Source organism: Bubalus kerabau, chromosome 2 (genome assembly GCF_029407905.1).
Source record: "Bubalus kerabau isolate K-KA32 ecotype Philippines breed swamp buffalo chromosome 2, PCC_UOA_SB_1v2, whole genome shotgun sequence".
Classification (NCBI taxonomy): Eukaryota; Metazoa; Chordata; class Mammalia; order Artiodactyla; family Bovidae; genus Bubalus; species Bubalus kerabau.
The window spans coordinates 153,246,233-153,264,369 of NC_073625.1; the positions used below are offsets into that span (position 1 = coordinate 153,246,233).

The window sequence follows — 18,137 nt, forward strand, 5'->3', positions numbered from 1 at the left end:
TGTGTCTAGAATACATAAAAACTCTTAAAACTCAACAAAAAATGACAACCCAATTCTAAATGGTTTTTAAAAAGTAATGTTTTCCAAAGAAGACATACAGATGGTCAGTAAGCACATAAGATGTTCAACATCATTAGTCACTAAGGTAATGTAAATCAAAGCCACAGTGAAGTACCACTTATACGCACCAGGATTGCTATAATCCAAAAGACAGTAACGTGTTGGCAAGAATGTAAAGAAAATATGATCCTTGTACATTACTGATAAGAATGTAAAATGGTATAGCCTCTTTGGAATGTAATTTGACAGTACCTGGAAAAGTTAGACAGTTATTATGTGACCCAGAAATTCCACACCCAGGTGTATGCCCAAGAAAACTAAAAACATGTGTTCACACAAAACTTCTGTATTATCTTATTTTCTTTATGGTCATAATTATTATCTAAAGTTATCCTTCATACTTACTTGTTTATTGACTGTTTCCTCTTACAGTAACAGAGGCTCCCTAAGAACTGAGGTTGTATCTGACCTATTCACTCCTCTGTTTCTAAATCAGTGTCTGATACAACTTACTCAAAAATATAGATTGCCATGAATGAATGAAGATATTTCTCATAGCCTGCCTAATACACCTTTGTGTATAATGAGTGATTCCTGTAGAACAACATCATCTTATTAAATATTTTTATGTTTCAGACAGCAGCACTTCGAGCTGTAGGCAATATTGTTACTGGAACTGATGAGCAAACACAAGTAGTTTTAAACTGTGATGCTCTTTCACACTTCCCTGCACTTCTGACACATCCCAAAGAGAAAATTAATAAAGTAAGTATTTTTAAATACTGTTTAATAAATAGCATGTGAAGAAGTCATTTTCATATGAAATTAGGTGGTTGAGTATCTTTAATATTTATTGTTAATATAAGCTGTCATTTAGACATTATGAGAAACTAAGATATTTTACTCTTTATGATATGGACTGGTACATGGTTTTCCATTTTCACAATAAACCAGTTGCAAACAGTGCAAACTTGGCTCTCCTGGAAATGATGAAATAGAGATAATTGGGTGTTAAATGTTGTATGGTTAGAAAATTTTAATATCTAAGTAATCTTAAGTTTAATATTTTTTAACTATCTGATAGTGTGTGTATGTGCGTGTGCATGTGTGTGTGCTTGTGGAGGCTATGAAAAGGGGGCACTGACTGGTGATGCTGATACTGGAGTGCATCTGAGGCTGTTGTAGAAGTGCATGGGTTGTTGATTACAACATTGCCTATGATTATAGCCCAGGAGCAGCTCACCTAAGTAGCCTAGCACCCTAAAATCTCTGACAGGTTCACTGAACGTGATCCTGTGATCTGATCCAGAAGAGCCTTCTGCACATTAGGAGTAAAATTTGTTTACTAGTATTTTAAAAGAGAGAAAATGTTTCCTTTAGTAAATTGATATGTTTAATAGATTTATTAAGTTTATAAATTATAGTAATATCCTACATAAGACACTAGGCAGATATTTTGTCTCATTTCTTTTTTTTTTTTTTTTTTGTTTCATTTCTTTCTGTGTTTTCAAGTGGCTTTTATTTTCTATGGGGAAAAGCAATTTGTAATCCTCTTGGTAGCAGTAGCACCATTGTGGTATAAAGGGTAGCATAAAAAGATCATTGAGGTAGATCAGTAAAGCCATTGAACATCTGATTCTTTTTTATCTTTGAGAGAGATGGTGCAGTGAATGAATATTACAAATAAGTATACAAAAACAATCCATTGTTTCATTTTTGTGTGTTTTCATCATCATGAATAATTGAGATACTCATCTATTTTGGCTAGGTCTCTTAATCAGAATAGAAGAGGGAATAAATAAAATTTGTGTTTGTATTCAGTTCAGTTCAGTCGCTCAGCCGTGTCTGACTCTTTACGACCCCATGAACTGTAGCATGCCAGGCCACCCTGTCCATCATCAACTCCTGGAGTCTACTCAAACTCATGTCCATTGAGTCGGTGATGCCATCCATCCATCTCATCGTCTGTCATCCCCTTCTTCTCCTGCCTTCAATCCAGCATCAGGGTCTTTTCAAATGAGTCAGTTCTTTGCATCAGGTGGCCAGAGTATTGAAGTTCCAGCTTCAGCATCAGTCCTTCCAATGAATATTCAGGATTGATTTCCTTTAGGATGAACTGATTGGATCTCCTTGCAGTCCAAGGGACTCTCAAGAGTCTTCTCCAACACCACAGTTCAAAAGTATCAGTTCTTCAGCGCTCAGCTTTCTTTATAGTCCAACTCTCACATCCATACATGACTACTGGAAAAACCATAGCTTTGACTAGACAGACCTTTGTCAGCAAAGTAATGTCTCTGATTTTTAATATGCTGTCTAGGTTGGTCATAGCTTTTCTTCCAAGGAGCAAGTGTCTTTTAATTTCATGGCTGCATTCACCACCTGCAGTGATTTTAGAGCCCCAAAAAATGAAGTCTGTCACTGTTTCCACTGTTTCCCCAGCTATTTGCCATGAAGTGAAGGGACCAGATGCCATGATCTTAGTTTTTTGAATGAGTTTTAAGCCAACTTTTTCACTCTCTTTCACTTTCATCAAGAGGCTCTTTAGTTCTTCTTCACTTTCTGTCTTAAGGGTGGTGTCATCTGCATATCTGAGGTTATTGATATTTCTCCCATCAATATTGATTTCCAGCTTGTGCTTCATCCAGTCCAGCATTTCTCATGATGTACTCTGCATATAAGTTAAATAAGCAGGGTGACAATATTCAGCCTTGACATACTCCTTTCCCGATTTGGAACCAATCTTGTTCCATGTCCAGTTCTAACTGTTGCTTCTTGACCTGCATACAGATTCCTCAGGAGGCAGGTCAGGTGGTCTGGTATTCCCATCTCTTTCAGAATTTTCCAGTTTGTTTTGATCCACACAGTCAATGGAGAAGGCAATGGCACCCCACTCCAGTACTCCTGCCTGGAAAGTCCCATGGACAGAGGAGCCTGGTAGGCTGCAGTCCATGGGGTCCCTAAGAGTCGGACACGACTGAGCGACTTCACTTTCACTTTTCACTTTCATGCATTGGAGAAGGAAATGGCAACCCGCTCCAGTGTTCTTGCCTGGAGAATCCCAGGGACTGGGGAGCCTAGTGGACTGCCGTCTGTGGGGTCGCACAGAGTCAGACACGACTGAAGCAGCTTAGCAGCAGCAGCAGCACACAGTCAAAGGCTTCGGCATAGTCAATAAAGCAGAAATAGATGTTTTTTTCTGGAACTCTCTTGCTTTTTTGATGATCTGGCATATGTTGGCAATTTGATCTCTGGTTCCTCTGCCTTTTCTAAAACCAGCTTGAACATCCGGAAGTTCACGGTTCACGTACTGCTGAATCCTGGCTTGGAGAATTTAGAGCATTACTTTACTAGCATGTGAGATGAGTGCAATTGTGCAGTAGTTTGAGCATTCTTTGGCATTGCCTTTCTTTGGGATTGTATTGAAAACTGACCTTTTCCAGTCCTGTGGCTGCTGCTGAATTTTCCAAATTTGCTGGCATACTGAGTGCGGCACTTTCACAGCATCATCTTTTAGGATTTGAAATAGCTCAAATGGAATTCCATCACCTCTGCTGGGTTGTTACAGTTCATCAATTTCTTAGTATTTGTTCAGCCAAGCTTCTTTATAGTCTTAGTGCTTGGAACATTTTCAAGAAGTTTTCACAAGGTTAGTTTATTTCATTAGCAATTTGTCCAAGGAAAAATACAGAAAAGGGGACAGGGAAATACAGATTCTGAAATTTTTTATTATGAAACTCATTCCATAGTAAAAATCATTTGGTCATGGTAGTGAATACTTTTTCCTAGTTCAGCTGCAGATTTTATTTTTCAGTAAGAAATATTAAAGGAGTTTTTTTCTACAGGAAGCAGTGTGGTTCCTCTCTAACATCACTGCAGGAAATCAGCAGCAGGTTCAGGCAGTAATTGATGCCAATCTTGTACCAATGATAATACACCTTTTGGATAAGGTAAGAAAGTCATCTTGTTAGTATCTGTGTAAGAGGAGAAGAACTTAATATAACTAATTATGTGTATATATATTTTTGTTTAATTAGAATTGATACAGTGGCATGAGTAGTACAGTAAAGTAGTATTAATATTAAAACTTTCAAGCAATTTTTATATACATGAAACATTTCTTTTTAGAAACCACTGGCCCTTTTTCTTATCATTCTTTTATCAAAATTACCATTATCTTAGAATTTATTAAAAATCATATATGCTTGAATATTGTTCCATGCACTTTACATATATTACCTTATTTAATACTGTAACTCTATAAGGTCAAGAATTATTCCCATTTGACAGATGAATAAACTGTAGTATAGACAAATAAACTGCCCAAGATCAAACAGCAAGTAATTGTGCTATTTAGTCATATGCCATGTCATCGCATGCTTACATTAACTTTTGGGAAGGACACAATTTAAAATGTCACAATCAAAAAATAAAATGTCACAATCACAGCATGCGGGTTTTTTCCTGAACACTGATCTGTTCATTAAAGAGAAGTTATCTCTATCCTCTTTTCCTCCATGTTTCTTACAAACTGCTAGATTGGGTTCAGTTTTTAGGGAAAAATATTTAATGCTCTAATGATTCACATGGGGAGATACATTCTGTTTATCCTACATTTAGTGATAATTTAGATTGATAAGTGAGCTCAGGTTTTACCAGACTGTTCCACCCATTACTATAATGTTATTCATCATTCTTTCACATAGTGGTTTTTAAGCAGTCATGATGAACAGTACCTAGATCTCTTATTTTACTAGGAACTGCAAAATGATGACTTTGTAATTGTGTCATTCTTTATGTATTAGGCGTGATTCTTCAGTAAAGAAGATTAAAGAGAATTTCCTTATCAGCTGTTTGTTTACTCTTAAATATATTTCATATATTAAAAGCAAGATAAATGTTTGATTCCTGCTTATTATCATTCAGTTTTTAGAATGACATGGTTCCCTAAAAACCTCAAAAGGAGACTAGTGCAAAGTTTTCAGTGTCATTAGGAAATTATGGATTTACATATATCTATTTTAATTATAAGTTTCAGTCCTTTGTAGTTATTCTTTCTGACACTCAGGTTCTCCCTGACCAATGGGAATCTCTTTTAAGTTTGGTGCCTGTCTTTTTAACATCACCCGAGTATTTGTTGAGAGCTTCCTACCTTTTGGATATGACATGATTCCTGGGCGCTTTTTTTTTTGATATATTTTCTGACCTAGACCTAGAATTAACTATTTTCAGGGTGTCTTGCTTCCTTTTTGTAGCAAGTGGTATTTAAAGGTCATAGTTCAGCTACTAAGGATGATCATTGCTACAAGATTGTCATGATATCTATCTAGGCTTGAATGAATAAAATAGGAAGTAAATTTTTTTTTTTTTTTTTTTTTTAAGAAAATGAAAGATATACATATTGTAATTTTTGTAAACATGAGAATTCATAAAAACAAATTGTAAATGAAAGAAAGCTATCAGATATCACTAAGATAACTTTTTTATTTTCACTTCTTTGATTTTGTATTTGTATCTCGTCTATGGTGGAAATCTTTCTGTAGACACAGTTACTTGACATATATTGAGGTATATAATATAAAATCTGTCAAAATAACAAGACCACATTGATGCTAATAACATAACTACTCCACTTTTGGGATTTCCTTGAGGATTTTTTTTCTTCAGGATATATTCCATCAATGATGTACTTAAAAATAATGTCACTTGAAATAATTTCTATATGTGTAGTTAAGCCACCAGCTTCATATACAGTTTTTTGTTTCTGTGTTTTCTTTTATTTGGGGGAATTGCTTCAGTTTGGGGGTTTTATTTTTCTTTATTTTTGCACATGCCAAGAGGCTTATGGTTTTTTAGTTCCCCAGTCAGACCCTCAGTAGTAAGAGTGTGGAGACCTAACCATTGGACTGCTAAAAAATTCCCTTATTTATTTTGTTTTTGGTAATGTAAAGCATTTATAGTTTCCAAGTGGAAAATAAGTACCTTGTTTTCAAGGTAATACACAAAGGTCTAACTTCTGTTTCTGTCTATTCTTCCCTACTCTTTCCCTTAATTTTTGGGTTATTCTAATATTGTTTCTTCTTTAAATATAAGCAAATGTCTATGTAAGGTTTTTTCCACGTGCCAGGTTACATTTAGGATCACTGGATCCACAAATAGACATAGATATAAATTTGCTATATAATACCCATTTATTGCAAGTAAGGTTGAGTACTGTTTTACACTCCTACCAGTCTTACTGACAGATCCTTGGATTTTCTCAATCTGATAAGTAAAAGTAGATATCCTACTGCAGCTTTTTTTTTTGAAGTATGGTTGATTTACAGTGTTTAGTATTAATCCATTGCGGTTTTTTAAATTTTCTTGGTTAACTCTCAAAGGTGAGATTATTAAATATATGACTTTTTAAATGATTTTTAAATTTATTTTTTAATTTGTATGAGAGTAACCTTTATAAGAGTAGTCTTTGTCAGTCTCATTAATCATGGATATTTTTATTTTTAAAATTATGTGTTTAAAAAGATACTTTATTTCACCTTGACATTTCTTTGACTAAAGTAAAATTGTAACTTCCTTATTTTTTTTAACTGATTTTCCTGTATTTTATCATTGACTTCATTTGATATTATGAACAGCAATATCAAGTCAGTTTGTTGTTGGGAAAGTTCACAAAATAGAATCTCCATTTGTTTACGGTAAATTGGGTTCAAAGCCTTATTTTTATTATATGGATACATAAAGGGTAGAAGAAAACCAGGGGGAGTATGCAGTTGAAAAATCATTTCAGGAAACACCTTTTCCAGTTTATCTTATATTGCAGTTTATATCCTTTATTTTGCTTTTGTAGGGAGATTTTGGCACTCAGAAAGAAGCTGCGTGGGCCATAAGTAACTTAACAATTAGTGGAAGAAAAGATCAAGTAAGTTCAGCTCTTATATATTTCTCAAAACTGATACGTAATAGTACTAATAATTCTAAGGTTTGTATTTCAGTAAATCATAATTTAAGATAATAGCAAGATAATAGACATCCTGTGATATATAAAAGTGTCACCTTGACTTCCTTTAGTTATATTTCATAAATGTGAAGTGTTCATTTTCCAGCTTCTTGGCCTACAAGAATTTTTCTAATCCAGGGTAAGATGAAGCATTTATCGTCAGCGTTGTTTTTGTTTTTTAATGTTTTTTTGTTTTTTAATCCCAGTTCCTGGGCCAGGGACTGTACACCCGTGCCTGCTGCATTGGCAGCACGGAGTCTTAACCTCTAAACTGCCAGGAAAGTCCCAGTCCCAGATATGTTTCACAGACAAGTAAAAAGGGGAAATTTGGAGCACATAATTGTCACAGATAAGCCATAGACTGAATCCACTCAAATATGAATATAGAGTAGAATATAAATATATTACATGGCAATAACTAATATAAAGATGATAGAAAATTTTCAGATTTTATGGAACCATAGAATAGCAGATTGAGGTGGCCAGGTATATGACAGTGCTAAATATTAAAGCAAAGAGAGGATGCTGTCACACTGAACAATTGTAATTTAAAAAAAAATTATTACCTGGCCTCTTAAATGACTTCATAATTTAATATTAAAGGAGAAAGGCTCTCTGAAGGAAGTACTCCTTATGGCAGAGAAATGTGTCACATGAAATGGATTGATTCCTTCATTTTCACTTCAGTTTTTCTTTAAGTTCGTGAAAAACAAACATACTGCATTAAAAAGAAAAGGTTAATTTAATGAGGGCTAACTTAACATGGAGAAGGGAATTCCACTTGAGAAGGGAATAGCAAACCACTTCAGTATTCTTGTCTTGAGAACCCCATGAACAGTATGAAAAGGCTAAATGATAGGATACCAAAAGAGGAGCTCCCCAGGTCAGTAGGTGCCCAGTATGCTACTGAAGATCAGTGGAGAAATAACTCCAGAAAGAATGAAGGGATGGAGCCAAAGCACAACAATACCCAGTTGTCGATGAGACTGGTGATAGAAGCAAGGTCCAATGTGTAAAAAGCAGTATTGCATAGGAACCTGGAATGTTAGGTCCATGAATCAAGGCAAATTAGAAGTAGTCAAATAGGAGATGGCAAGAGTGAACGTCAACATTCTAGGAATCGCGAACTAAAATGGACTGGAACGGGTGAATTTAACTCAGATGACCACTATATCTACTACTGTGGCAGGAATACCTTAGAAGAAATGGAGTAGCCATCATGGTCAACAAAAGAGTCCAAAATGCAGTACTTGGATGCAATCTCAAAAACAACAGAATGATCTCTGTTGGTTTCCAAAGCCAACCATTCAGTATCACAGTAATCCAAGTCTATGCCCCAACCAGTAACACTGAAGAAGCTGAAGTTGAACGGTTCTATGAAGACCTCCAAGACATTTTAGAACTAACACCCAAAAAAGATGTCCTTTTCATTATAGAGGACTGGAATGCAAAACTAGGAAGTCAAGAAACACCTGGGGTAACAGGCAAATTTGACCTTGGAATATGGAAGGAAGCAGGACAAAGGCTAATAGAGTTTTACCAAGAGAACGCACTGGTCATAGCAAACACCCTCTTCCAACAACACAAGAGAAGACTCTACATATGGATATCACCAGATGGTCAACACCGAAATCAGATTGATTATATTCTTTGCAGCCAAAGAAGGAGAAGCTCTATACAGTCAGCAAAAACAAGACTGGGAGCTGACTGTGGCTCAGATCATAAACTCCTTATTGCCAAATTCAGACTTAAATTGAAGAAAGTAGGGAAAACCACTAGACCATTTTGGTATGACCTAAATCAAATCCCTTATGATTATACAGTGGAAGTAAGAAATAGATTTAAGGGCCTAGATCTGATAGATAGAGTGCCTGATGAACTATGGACAGAGGTTCATGACATTGTACAGGAGACAGGGATCAAGACCATCCCCAAGGAAAAGAAATGCAAAAAAGCAAAATGGCTGTCTGGGGAGGCCTTACAGATAGCTGTGAAAAGAAGAGAAGTGAAAAGCAAAGGAGAAAAGGAAAGATATAAGCATCTGAATGCAGAGTTCCAAAGAATAGCAAGGAGAGAGAAAGCCTTCCTCAGCAATCCATGCAAAAAAATAGAGGAAAACAACAGAATGGGAAAGACTAGAGATCTCTTCAAGAAAATTAAGAGATACCAAGGGAACAATTCATGCAAAGATGGGCTCAATAAAGGATAGAAATGGTATGGACCTAACAGATGCAGAAGATATTAAGAAGATGTGGCAAGAATACACAGAAGAACTGTACAAAAAAGATCTTCTCAACCAAGATAATCACGATGGTGTGATCACTGACCTAGAGCCAGACATCCTGGAATGTGAAGTCAAGTGGGCCTTAGAAAGAAAGCATCACTATGAACAAAGCTAGTGGAGGTGATGAAATTCCAGTTCAGCTATTTCACATCCTGAAAAATAATGCTGTGAATGTGCTGCACTCAATATACCAGCAAATTTGGAAAACTCAGCAGTGGCCACAGGACTGGAAAAGGTCAGTTTTCATTCCAATCCCAAAGAAAGGCAATGCCAAAGAATGCTCAAACTGCTGCACAATTGCACTCATCTCACACGCTAGTAAAATAATGCTCAAAATTCTCCAAGCCAGGCTTCAGGAATACGTGAACTGTGAACTTCCAGATGTTCAAGCTGGTTTTAGAAAAGGCAGAGGAACCAGAGATCAAATTGCCAACATCCACCGGATCATCGAAAAAGCAAGAGAATTCCAGAAAAACATATATTTCTGCTTTATTAACTATGCCAAAGCCTTTGACTGTGTGGATCACAATAAACTGTGGAAAACTCTGAAAGAGATGGGAATACCAGACCACCTGACCTGCCTCTTGAGAAACCTGTATGCAGGTCAGGAAGCAACAGTTAGAACTGCACATGATACAACAGACTGGTTCCAAATAGGAAAAGGAGTACGTCAAGGCTGTATATTGTCACCCTGCTTATTTAACTTCTATGCAGAGTACATCACAAGAAACACTGGGCTGGAAGAAGCACAAGCTGGAATCAAGATTGCTGGGAGAAATATCAATCACCTCAGATATGCAGATGACACCACCCTTGTGGCAGAAAGTGAAGAGGAACTAAAAAGCCTCTTGATGAAAGTGAAAGAGGAGAGTGAAAAAGTTGGCTGAAAGCTCAACATTCAGAAAACGAAGATCATGGCATCTGGTCCCATCACTTCATGGGAAATAGATGGGGAACCAGTGGAAACAGTGTCAGACTTTATTTTTAGGGCTCCAAAATCACTGCAGATGGTGACTGCAGCCATGAAATTAAAAGACACTTACTCCTTGGAAGGAAAGTTATGACCAACCTAGATAGCATATTGGAAAGCAGAGACATTACTTTGCCAACAAAGGTCCATCTAGTCAAGGCTATGGTTTTTCCAGTGGTCATGTATGGGTGTGAAAGTTGGACTGTGAAGAAAGCTGAGTGCCGAAGAATTGATGCTTTTCAACTGTGGTGTTGGAGAAGACTCTTGAGAGTCCCTTGGACTGCAAGGAGATCCAACGAGTCCATTCTAAAGGAGATCAGTCCTGGGTGTTCTTTGGAAGGACTGATGCTAAAGCTGAAACTCCAATACTTTGGCCACCTCATGCGAAGGGCTGATTCATTGGAAAAGACTCTGATGCTGGGAGGGATTGGGGGCAGGAGGAGAAGGGGACTGCAGAGGATGAGATGGCTAGATGGCATCACTGACTCGATGGACATGAGTTTGAGTGAACTCCGGGAGTTGGTGATGGACAGGGCGGCCTGGCGTGCTGCAATTCATGGGGTCACAAAGAGTCGGAGACGACTGAGCGACTGAACTGAACTGAAACTGAACTTAACGTGAGAAATGAGGTCATATTTCCAAATTCAAGATTATAAAGTCAGAATTGTTCCAGTGAGATAACAGGGTGCACAAATGAAATTCACTGAACATTTATTATATCATCGTGTTTTTGTTCTTCAGGTGGCCTACCTAATCCAACAAAATGTTATCCCACCTTTTTGCAACTTGCTGACTGTAAAAGATGCACAAGTTGTGCAAGTAGTACTCGATGGACTAAGTAATATATTAAAAATGGCTGAAGATGAGGCTGAAACCATAGCCAATCTTATAGAAGAATGTGGAGGTAAGTTTATTATATGCTGTTATTCCACATTTTAATATTCTTTTTGTAACTACTTTTATTTTCAAATGCACACTTCTGTATTTTTCTGTCTTATATAATTAAGTAATAGAATCAAATAAATACTATATTCTATATGTACAGTCCTGCTCAGCTTGCTGCATATTCTTAGGTAACTGAATTGCTGCCATATATTGAACAGGCACTGTGCTAAGATACTGGGAAGACAGTGGTAAACAAGACACAGTCCTTGCCCTCAAGGCATGTAGTCCAATCGTGGAGATAAACATGAACTGATTTAATGATTACCCTAATAGAAATGTGCAACAAAGTGAAATACCTAATCTGTCCTGGAAGAAATAGGAAGTGACCTGAGCTAGATTTGAGAGATGAATAAGGATTAAGAAAGTGAAAAGGGATGAAAGGTGTTCCAGGCAGAGATAACACCATGAGCAAAGTCTGAGGTGAGAAATAGCATTCAGCAAATTATAAGTAGTTCAGTGTTGCTAAATCACAAAGTATGAGATAGAAAACGCCAGAAGATGAAACTGTAGAGTTAGCCATTGATCAGGCCCCTACAGTTTTGCAAGCTTTGTAGCACAGCAGATACTTTAAGGCGGTGGTTCCCAAATCTGGCAGTGTACCAGAACCACCAAGAAGGTATACAACATGCCTTAGCTTTCAGCTCTTAAGATGAACATCTAGACAGAACATGAAAGTTTCTGGTGTGGGTGTGGAACAAAATATATTATCAACCTAGGTAAGCATAAAAGTAAAGCTGTTTCTGATAGAAGTTGAGAAGTAAGTGAAAGGAGAGGTAGCTAAGAATAGGAGAACAAGTATCTTCAACTTATTTAGTAGAATTTGGTGACTTGAAAATTAATAGGAAGTAAGTGTTTTTAAAGTTACTTAAGTGATACGCAGCACACAAAATGACAGAACAACAACAACAAAATTTGTAACTATCAAATTGGGAACAGGAAACGGAAAATACTGTTAGGTAACTAATTAGAAAGTGAGTTCCAGAAAAAATTTAAAACTTAAAAAATTTGAAATTTAAAAGGAATAGTTAAAATTTTTTTCCTACTTGTGTATTTTTTTATTTTACCATATAAACCTTTTAATAGTTAAAATTTTATTTTATATATTAATATAAAAATATAGATCTTGAGCATTGCCTATTTCACTGGAAGTAAAGCCTAGCTTACAAATTTCCCAAAGGATTCTCTGCCATAGGGTACAACAAGTCATTGGAAGATTTTACCAAGGGAATTGATATGTTAAATGGAACATGGATATGAGGGGAATGGAACCCTGGTAGAGACTGGCAGGAAACCACCTAGGAAAGTGTATAGCGATCACACCACAATAAATGAAGGCAGTGATAATAGAGACGAGGGGGAGATGACAGGATTCAAGAAATGGATAGGATAGGCTTTGAGGTTTTTGAGATTCTGTTATAGAGTTGAGGGAAAGGGGAACTTTAATAATCAGTCTTTCTCACAGATTTCAAACTGTTGTTATCACCAGTAAGAATACAGTAGAATAAACAGTGTAAATGAAGAATGGCAGATAACATTGTGTTTGTACAGCTTGAACTTTAGGTACCTATAAAGTGTCCTCATGGAATTATCAAGCAGGTTTAAAGTTTTAAGCATCTGACGCTCAGAAAAATGAAGCCATAGATGGGTACAAGTCCTCAACCTATATGTAAATAGTAGTTAAGCCTTTTCGTGGAAAGGCCCCATAAGGAGAGTGTGTAAAGTGAGAAATATGCCTAAAGCAATTTCCTCCGCTTAAGAAATAGAGAACAAATACTCATAAAAGGGCAATTTCACTTTAATTCAGAAATTTTAAAATTAATTATTACTCCTGTTAGGCTTCCTTGGTGGCTCAGTTGGTAAAGAATCCGCCTGCAATGCAGGAGACCACCTGCAGGAGGCAAGGGTTTGATCCTTGGGTCAGGAAGATCTCCTGGAGAAGGGAATGGCAACCAACTCCAGTATTCTTGCCTGGAGAATCCCATGGACAGAGGAGCCTGGTAGACTACAGTCCATGGGGTTGCAGGAATCAGACATGACTTAGTGACTAAACCACTACAAAGCAAAACAGTATTCAATTTTTATATCAATAGGTTGTTTACATATTTTGCTTTTGATTTAATACATTTGTTAGTATTTACAGGGAAAAATCCTCTTTCCCCTGAAATACTGTTGTTGATCATGATCATTTTTCATTGTACTTAATAGCTGTCTTAACATTCATATTTGTTAATCATGAGTATTTAAAAGTTTTTTCTTACATGCTCACTAGAAAAATTTGGCAAATGCTACAAAATAGAACTTGCTTTTAACTTCTTTTACTTTTCTTGCACCTTTGGGTTTTACTGTTTGTTTTGGGGTGTTTTTGGTTTTTTTCTTTAGACATGGCTCATGGGATCCTCAGTTTCAACCAGGATTGAAACCGAGCCACATGACAGTGAAAGCCCAGAGTCCTAACCACTACACCACCAGGGATTTCGCAGCTTTTAACAGAGTAATTTTACATACTATTACTCCTTACAAACACTGATGTATGATATATAATTTTCTTCTGAATAGATAGATATCCCATTGCTTAATTTATATGTAGTTAAACACTCAAGTGTTTGGGTTTTGTTTTGTTTTGTTTTGGCTGCAGTGTGCCACGTGGCATATAGGATTTTAGTTCCCTGACCAGAAATTGAATCGGAGCTCCTTGCATTGGAAGTGTGGAGTTTTGACTACTGGACTGCCAGAGAGGTCCCTCAGATAATTTTTTAAGATAAATTCGCTATATCTTGTGAAAAAATCCTTACTGTTTTTAAGATTCACCTTTAGAATAGATACCCCAAAATTGAATTATGTGTTCCCAAGATTATTGTAACCTTTTTGCTGCTGTGTTGTTGTTGTTTTAATATTATTATTATTTCACTTCATAAAATTTCTTACAGGACTGGAGAAAATTGAACAGCTTCAAAATCATGAAAATGAAGACATCTACAAATTGGCCTATGAGATCATTGATCAGTTCTTCTCTTCAGATGATGTATTTAATAATCTTATCATTTTCTTAGTTTTACTTAATAAGCATAAGTCTGGATGAAATTTAAGCTAGGACATATATGTATGCATTTTAGAGAATGGAATTGAAATAGATACATAATATTTCAGTTTTTTAAAGTCCTTTGGGGTGTTAAAAAGTAGTATTAGCTCAAATGGCAAAAACAGAATTTTTTGACAGTGAATAAATTAGGCTTTATTTTCCCTTGATGTCTCTATATTTTATACTGCTAATAGCCTAATGTGTTTATAAACAAAATAGTGAAGCTGGTATATCCTATAATAAATCCATTATGACAGTAATTAATCTGTATTTGAATATATTGCCACCATTAATTTTAGTTGGTGACCAAAAACAAATATGAAGATAAATAGATACAGTGGAAAAAAATTATCAAGAAATGTAAAGTACTATATAATGTATACTATAGAAGAATGTTTTCAGATTGTTAGTATATGGCAGTTGAAATTAAATAATTATTTTTAGTATTATCTCTTTGGGAATTTTAAATCTAAAATTATAGTGATCAGATATAGCCAGCAGTAGATTTCTTGATTGAGTTTCTCAACTTTTTAAAAAAGAAAATGGAATATTATTAAATATTTTGTTAAGTATATATGGTTTGTAGATTAACTTGACAAGGACAATACTAAAAAAGAATTAGACTATTTATACCTACAGATTATCAAGCTAAGTCCTATTTAGAATATAATATTTGTTAAAAAGCATACTTTTTTAAAAGTAGCTTTTATCATGTATTAAAGTTGGATACTTTTAGAAGTCCTAATTGATAATTAGGTGTACACAAAGCCTTTATGATTTTTAATACTTCAACATGCAAGTCTTGCTTACTCTGTTACATTGTGAAAATAATAAAGATGATGTGCCTCTTTATAGGAACTATACCATAGGCACATAATTTTGTGGTATTTCAACTGTTAGATATAAAGCGTATAGAAAGAATATCAGTTATCCATTTTAATAGGGCTATTATGTTACACTTTAAGCTCAAAAGTTGTCTCCAGTTGCTATTAAAATACTAACCGAAGAATACACTTAGCCTCCAAAAGTGGTAGCATTAGAATGAGTATGCTCTCTGAATTTGAGACATAGTCCCATCTCCAATCTCTTTCATTCTTTCAGAAGATATCCATTTTGCATATTCTCTTCAGTTTCTTCTCTTTTGGCATCCCTTAAGAAAAAAACCTTTATGAAGTATTTTCAGGGTTCTCAAGGGATGGTAGGACAGTGTTGGCCACCCATAATCTCTCATACTTTTTAAATGGAAGTGTAAACTACAATTCTATGTTTTATAATTTAAAACTAACCATCACCTTTTTTTCCCCTCCCCTTTAGATTGATGAAGATCCTAGCCTTGTTCCAGAGGCAATACAAGGTGGAACATTTGGTTTCAATTCATCTGCCAATGTACCAACAGAAGGGTTCCAGTTCTAGAAAGATGTTGTGGAAGTTAGGTACAATGCAGCACTGGGATATATATATATATATACATATATATAAAAAGGTTTGATCCATCAAGCTTGGCTCATGGGATCTGCTGCTGCATTAAATCGGGAAAGAAAATGTGAAGATTTCATTTGGAATCACAGAAAATGCCCAAATGAGGTCAAGATGGCGAGTGGGTGCGAGTGAGAATGAGTGGCAAAATGTAATGAAAACTCTACATGGATGCTTATTTAGGTTGTTCAAAGTAAAAAGGGCTACAGGTCACAGATCTTCAGTGCCTGAGAAGGAACATTGACTTTGTATCAATTGAGGGGAAAGTGCAGTACTGTCATCTTCAAGCCTTGTAAGCATGAAAGAGAATAGGATGCCCATAAAAGTCAAAGAAAACGAGCCCAGGCCTTGCTATGAAGCAGTGTGTGAGTGGACAGTGTTGAATGAATGTCTGGCTCAGTGATGGAGAGCCAGGTTCATCTTTCAAATCTAGGGCTCTTCATTCACGAAGCAGACTCCTAGTCCTGGAGTGACTGTGTACGAAAGTATGGTTGTGGTGCTGTATGTGAACGCATGCAAGCTTGATTTGCCTTCAGGGGGCTGATAACCTAGTAAAATCATCAGAGTGAGATCATAAGTGTTACTGTACACTGGACATGAAAACAAAGACCAGTTCAGCAGCAGACATTGGTGTACTCTGCAGCCTGTGTTTTCTATTTCCCTTCCTCCCTGTTCCCACCCCTCCTTTTTTTTTTTTTTTTTTTAGGTTTTTTTTTTTTTTTTTTTTTTTTGTGGGAGTTTTTTGTTTTGTTTTTAGTTTTTATTTACTTTACCTAGTATGGCTTTTTAGTTGCTTCTCAAGTCAGAAAACTTTCAGGAAGGTTTCCCTGTGCATTTGCACCAGATGAATGTTTGATGCTATGAAAAGCTTTCCATATCATCAAAACTAATTTGTGTAGATTTTTGCATGAAAAAAAAATCATAAATTTCCCTCAAAATAGACTGTGTTGCAGTACACAAGTTGCCATTATAGTATAAAACAGTAAAATGTGCTTTTTAAAAGCCATCCTTTTCATTTTCAGAGATAACATAAAGATCTTTGCATGAGGTAAATCTACAGCCTAGTTCATTTTTAGATTTTGTTGAGTCCTGTAAAGAAGAAGAAGAAAAAAGTTTCAGTTGTGGTAGAATACCGTGCTGTGTTTAAATGTTACTTGTTTTCAAACTTTGTTTTCTATGAAAATGATATGGAAACTTCTAAAATGGAATTTGGTGCATATGTACTGCTGAATAAAGACCGATGAAGAGGTTTGAATAGATGTACAAATCAAGTAATGGTTTGAACACCTTTAATAATATGCCTAATCTGTTCAATTGTTTTAGAATCTTTTTATCTTAGATGTAGGCAGCCATGAACAATCTATTTTGAGCCACTTTAGGGAGAAAACTTTGTATTTTTAAAACTTGCATAAAAGTTATGCAAGTGGTTTTTATAAATTGGAATAATACCTCAGTTTTGAGGTTATGCACACTAAATTAAATGTGACATAAATTAATTTGTACAAAAAGAACTCTTTATAAGGTGGCTCATTGTAGGAAATCCTGTGCCTTCCCCTTTGAGCACAAGTGTTGCATGAACAACAGTTTGCTATAAGAAACATACCAGATTAGCCACCATTAGCATCTATATCTACTTTGTGTTTAAAAATCAACTGGTAATTCTGAAACACTGTAGAATGGATAAAAATTATTTTGTGATCATAACTCTTTGTTGAACTAGAGTATTTTTGCAGCATTCCTTGTCATCAAAAACATGGTTAAAGTTTAAAACTAGAAGCAGCAGAAAACTAGCTTGTAAAATTTATCCAAGTAGAGTGCAGGCTAGGCTATCTTGGGGAAATAAACATTAAAACTCAAAGCAATGTTTTACATGGGGCATGTGTGTGTGCTGTGTGGATTTTTTATATATATATTAATGTAAAGTTAGAGTACAACTCAGTGGCTTGTGTTTGCTTGTCTTTCATAAGCTTTTAACATTGACCCAACATTACAAAAGAAGTTTCTTAAATTCTTTAATTTCAGTATGAAAGTGAAAGTGAAGTTGCTCAGTCGTGTCCGACTCTTTGCGACCCCATGGACTGTAGCCTACCAGGCTCCTCTGTCCATGGGATTTTCCAGGCAATAGTACTGGAGTGGATTGCCATCACCTTCTCCAGGGGATCTTCCCAACCCAGGGCTCGAACCCGGGTCTCCCGCATTGTAGACAGTTGCTTTACTGTCTGAGCCACCAGGGAAGTCCTAATTTCAGTATAGATGTATTAATATTCCAACTGACTGAATTTGTTCAGCTGATGCCATCTGTGCTTCTACTTCTTCCCTGTCCAAACCA

General features: G+C 35.9%; 1 protein-coding gene and 1 non-coding gene across 4 annotated transcripts in view; both read left to right on the top strand.

Moving 5' to 3' along the window:
- The window catches only part of KPNA4 (karyopherin subunit alpha 4), a 62,153-nt gene extending 44,469 nt beyond the window's left edge, over positions 1-17,684 (top strand). For 2 of the 3 annotated variants that reach the window (XM_055569206.1, XM_055569207.1), the window contains exons 12-17: positions 697-825; positions 3,903-4,007; positions 6,905-6,976; positions 11,050-11,212; positions 14,181-14,275; positions 15,647-17,684. In XM_055569206.1, the coding sequence (XP_055425181.1) occupies positions 697-825; positions 3,903-4,007; positions 6,905-6,976; positions 11,050-11,212; positions 14,181-14,275; positions 15,647-15,745 (663 nt within the window). In that variant the 3' untranslated portion in view covers positions 15,746-17,684. Of the gene's footprint in view, positions 1-696; positions 826-3,902; positions 4,008-6,904; positions 6,977-11,049; positions 11,213-13,888; positions 14,075-14,180; positions 14,276-15,646 lie in introns of those variants that run through there. The other variant, XM_055569208.1, reaches the window with a different exon arrangement.
- LOC129645189 (small Cajal body-specific RNA 7) lies at positions 1,042-1,369 on the top strand. Its single transcript, XR_008711276.1, has one exon. It is a non-coding gene; the product is annotated as a small Cajal body-specific RNA 7 (non-coding RNA).
- Positions 17,685-18,137: the final 453 nt, after the last annotated feature.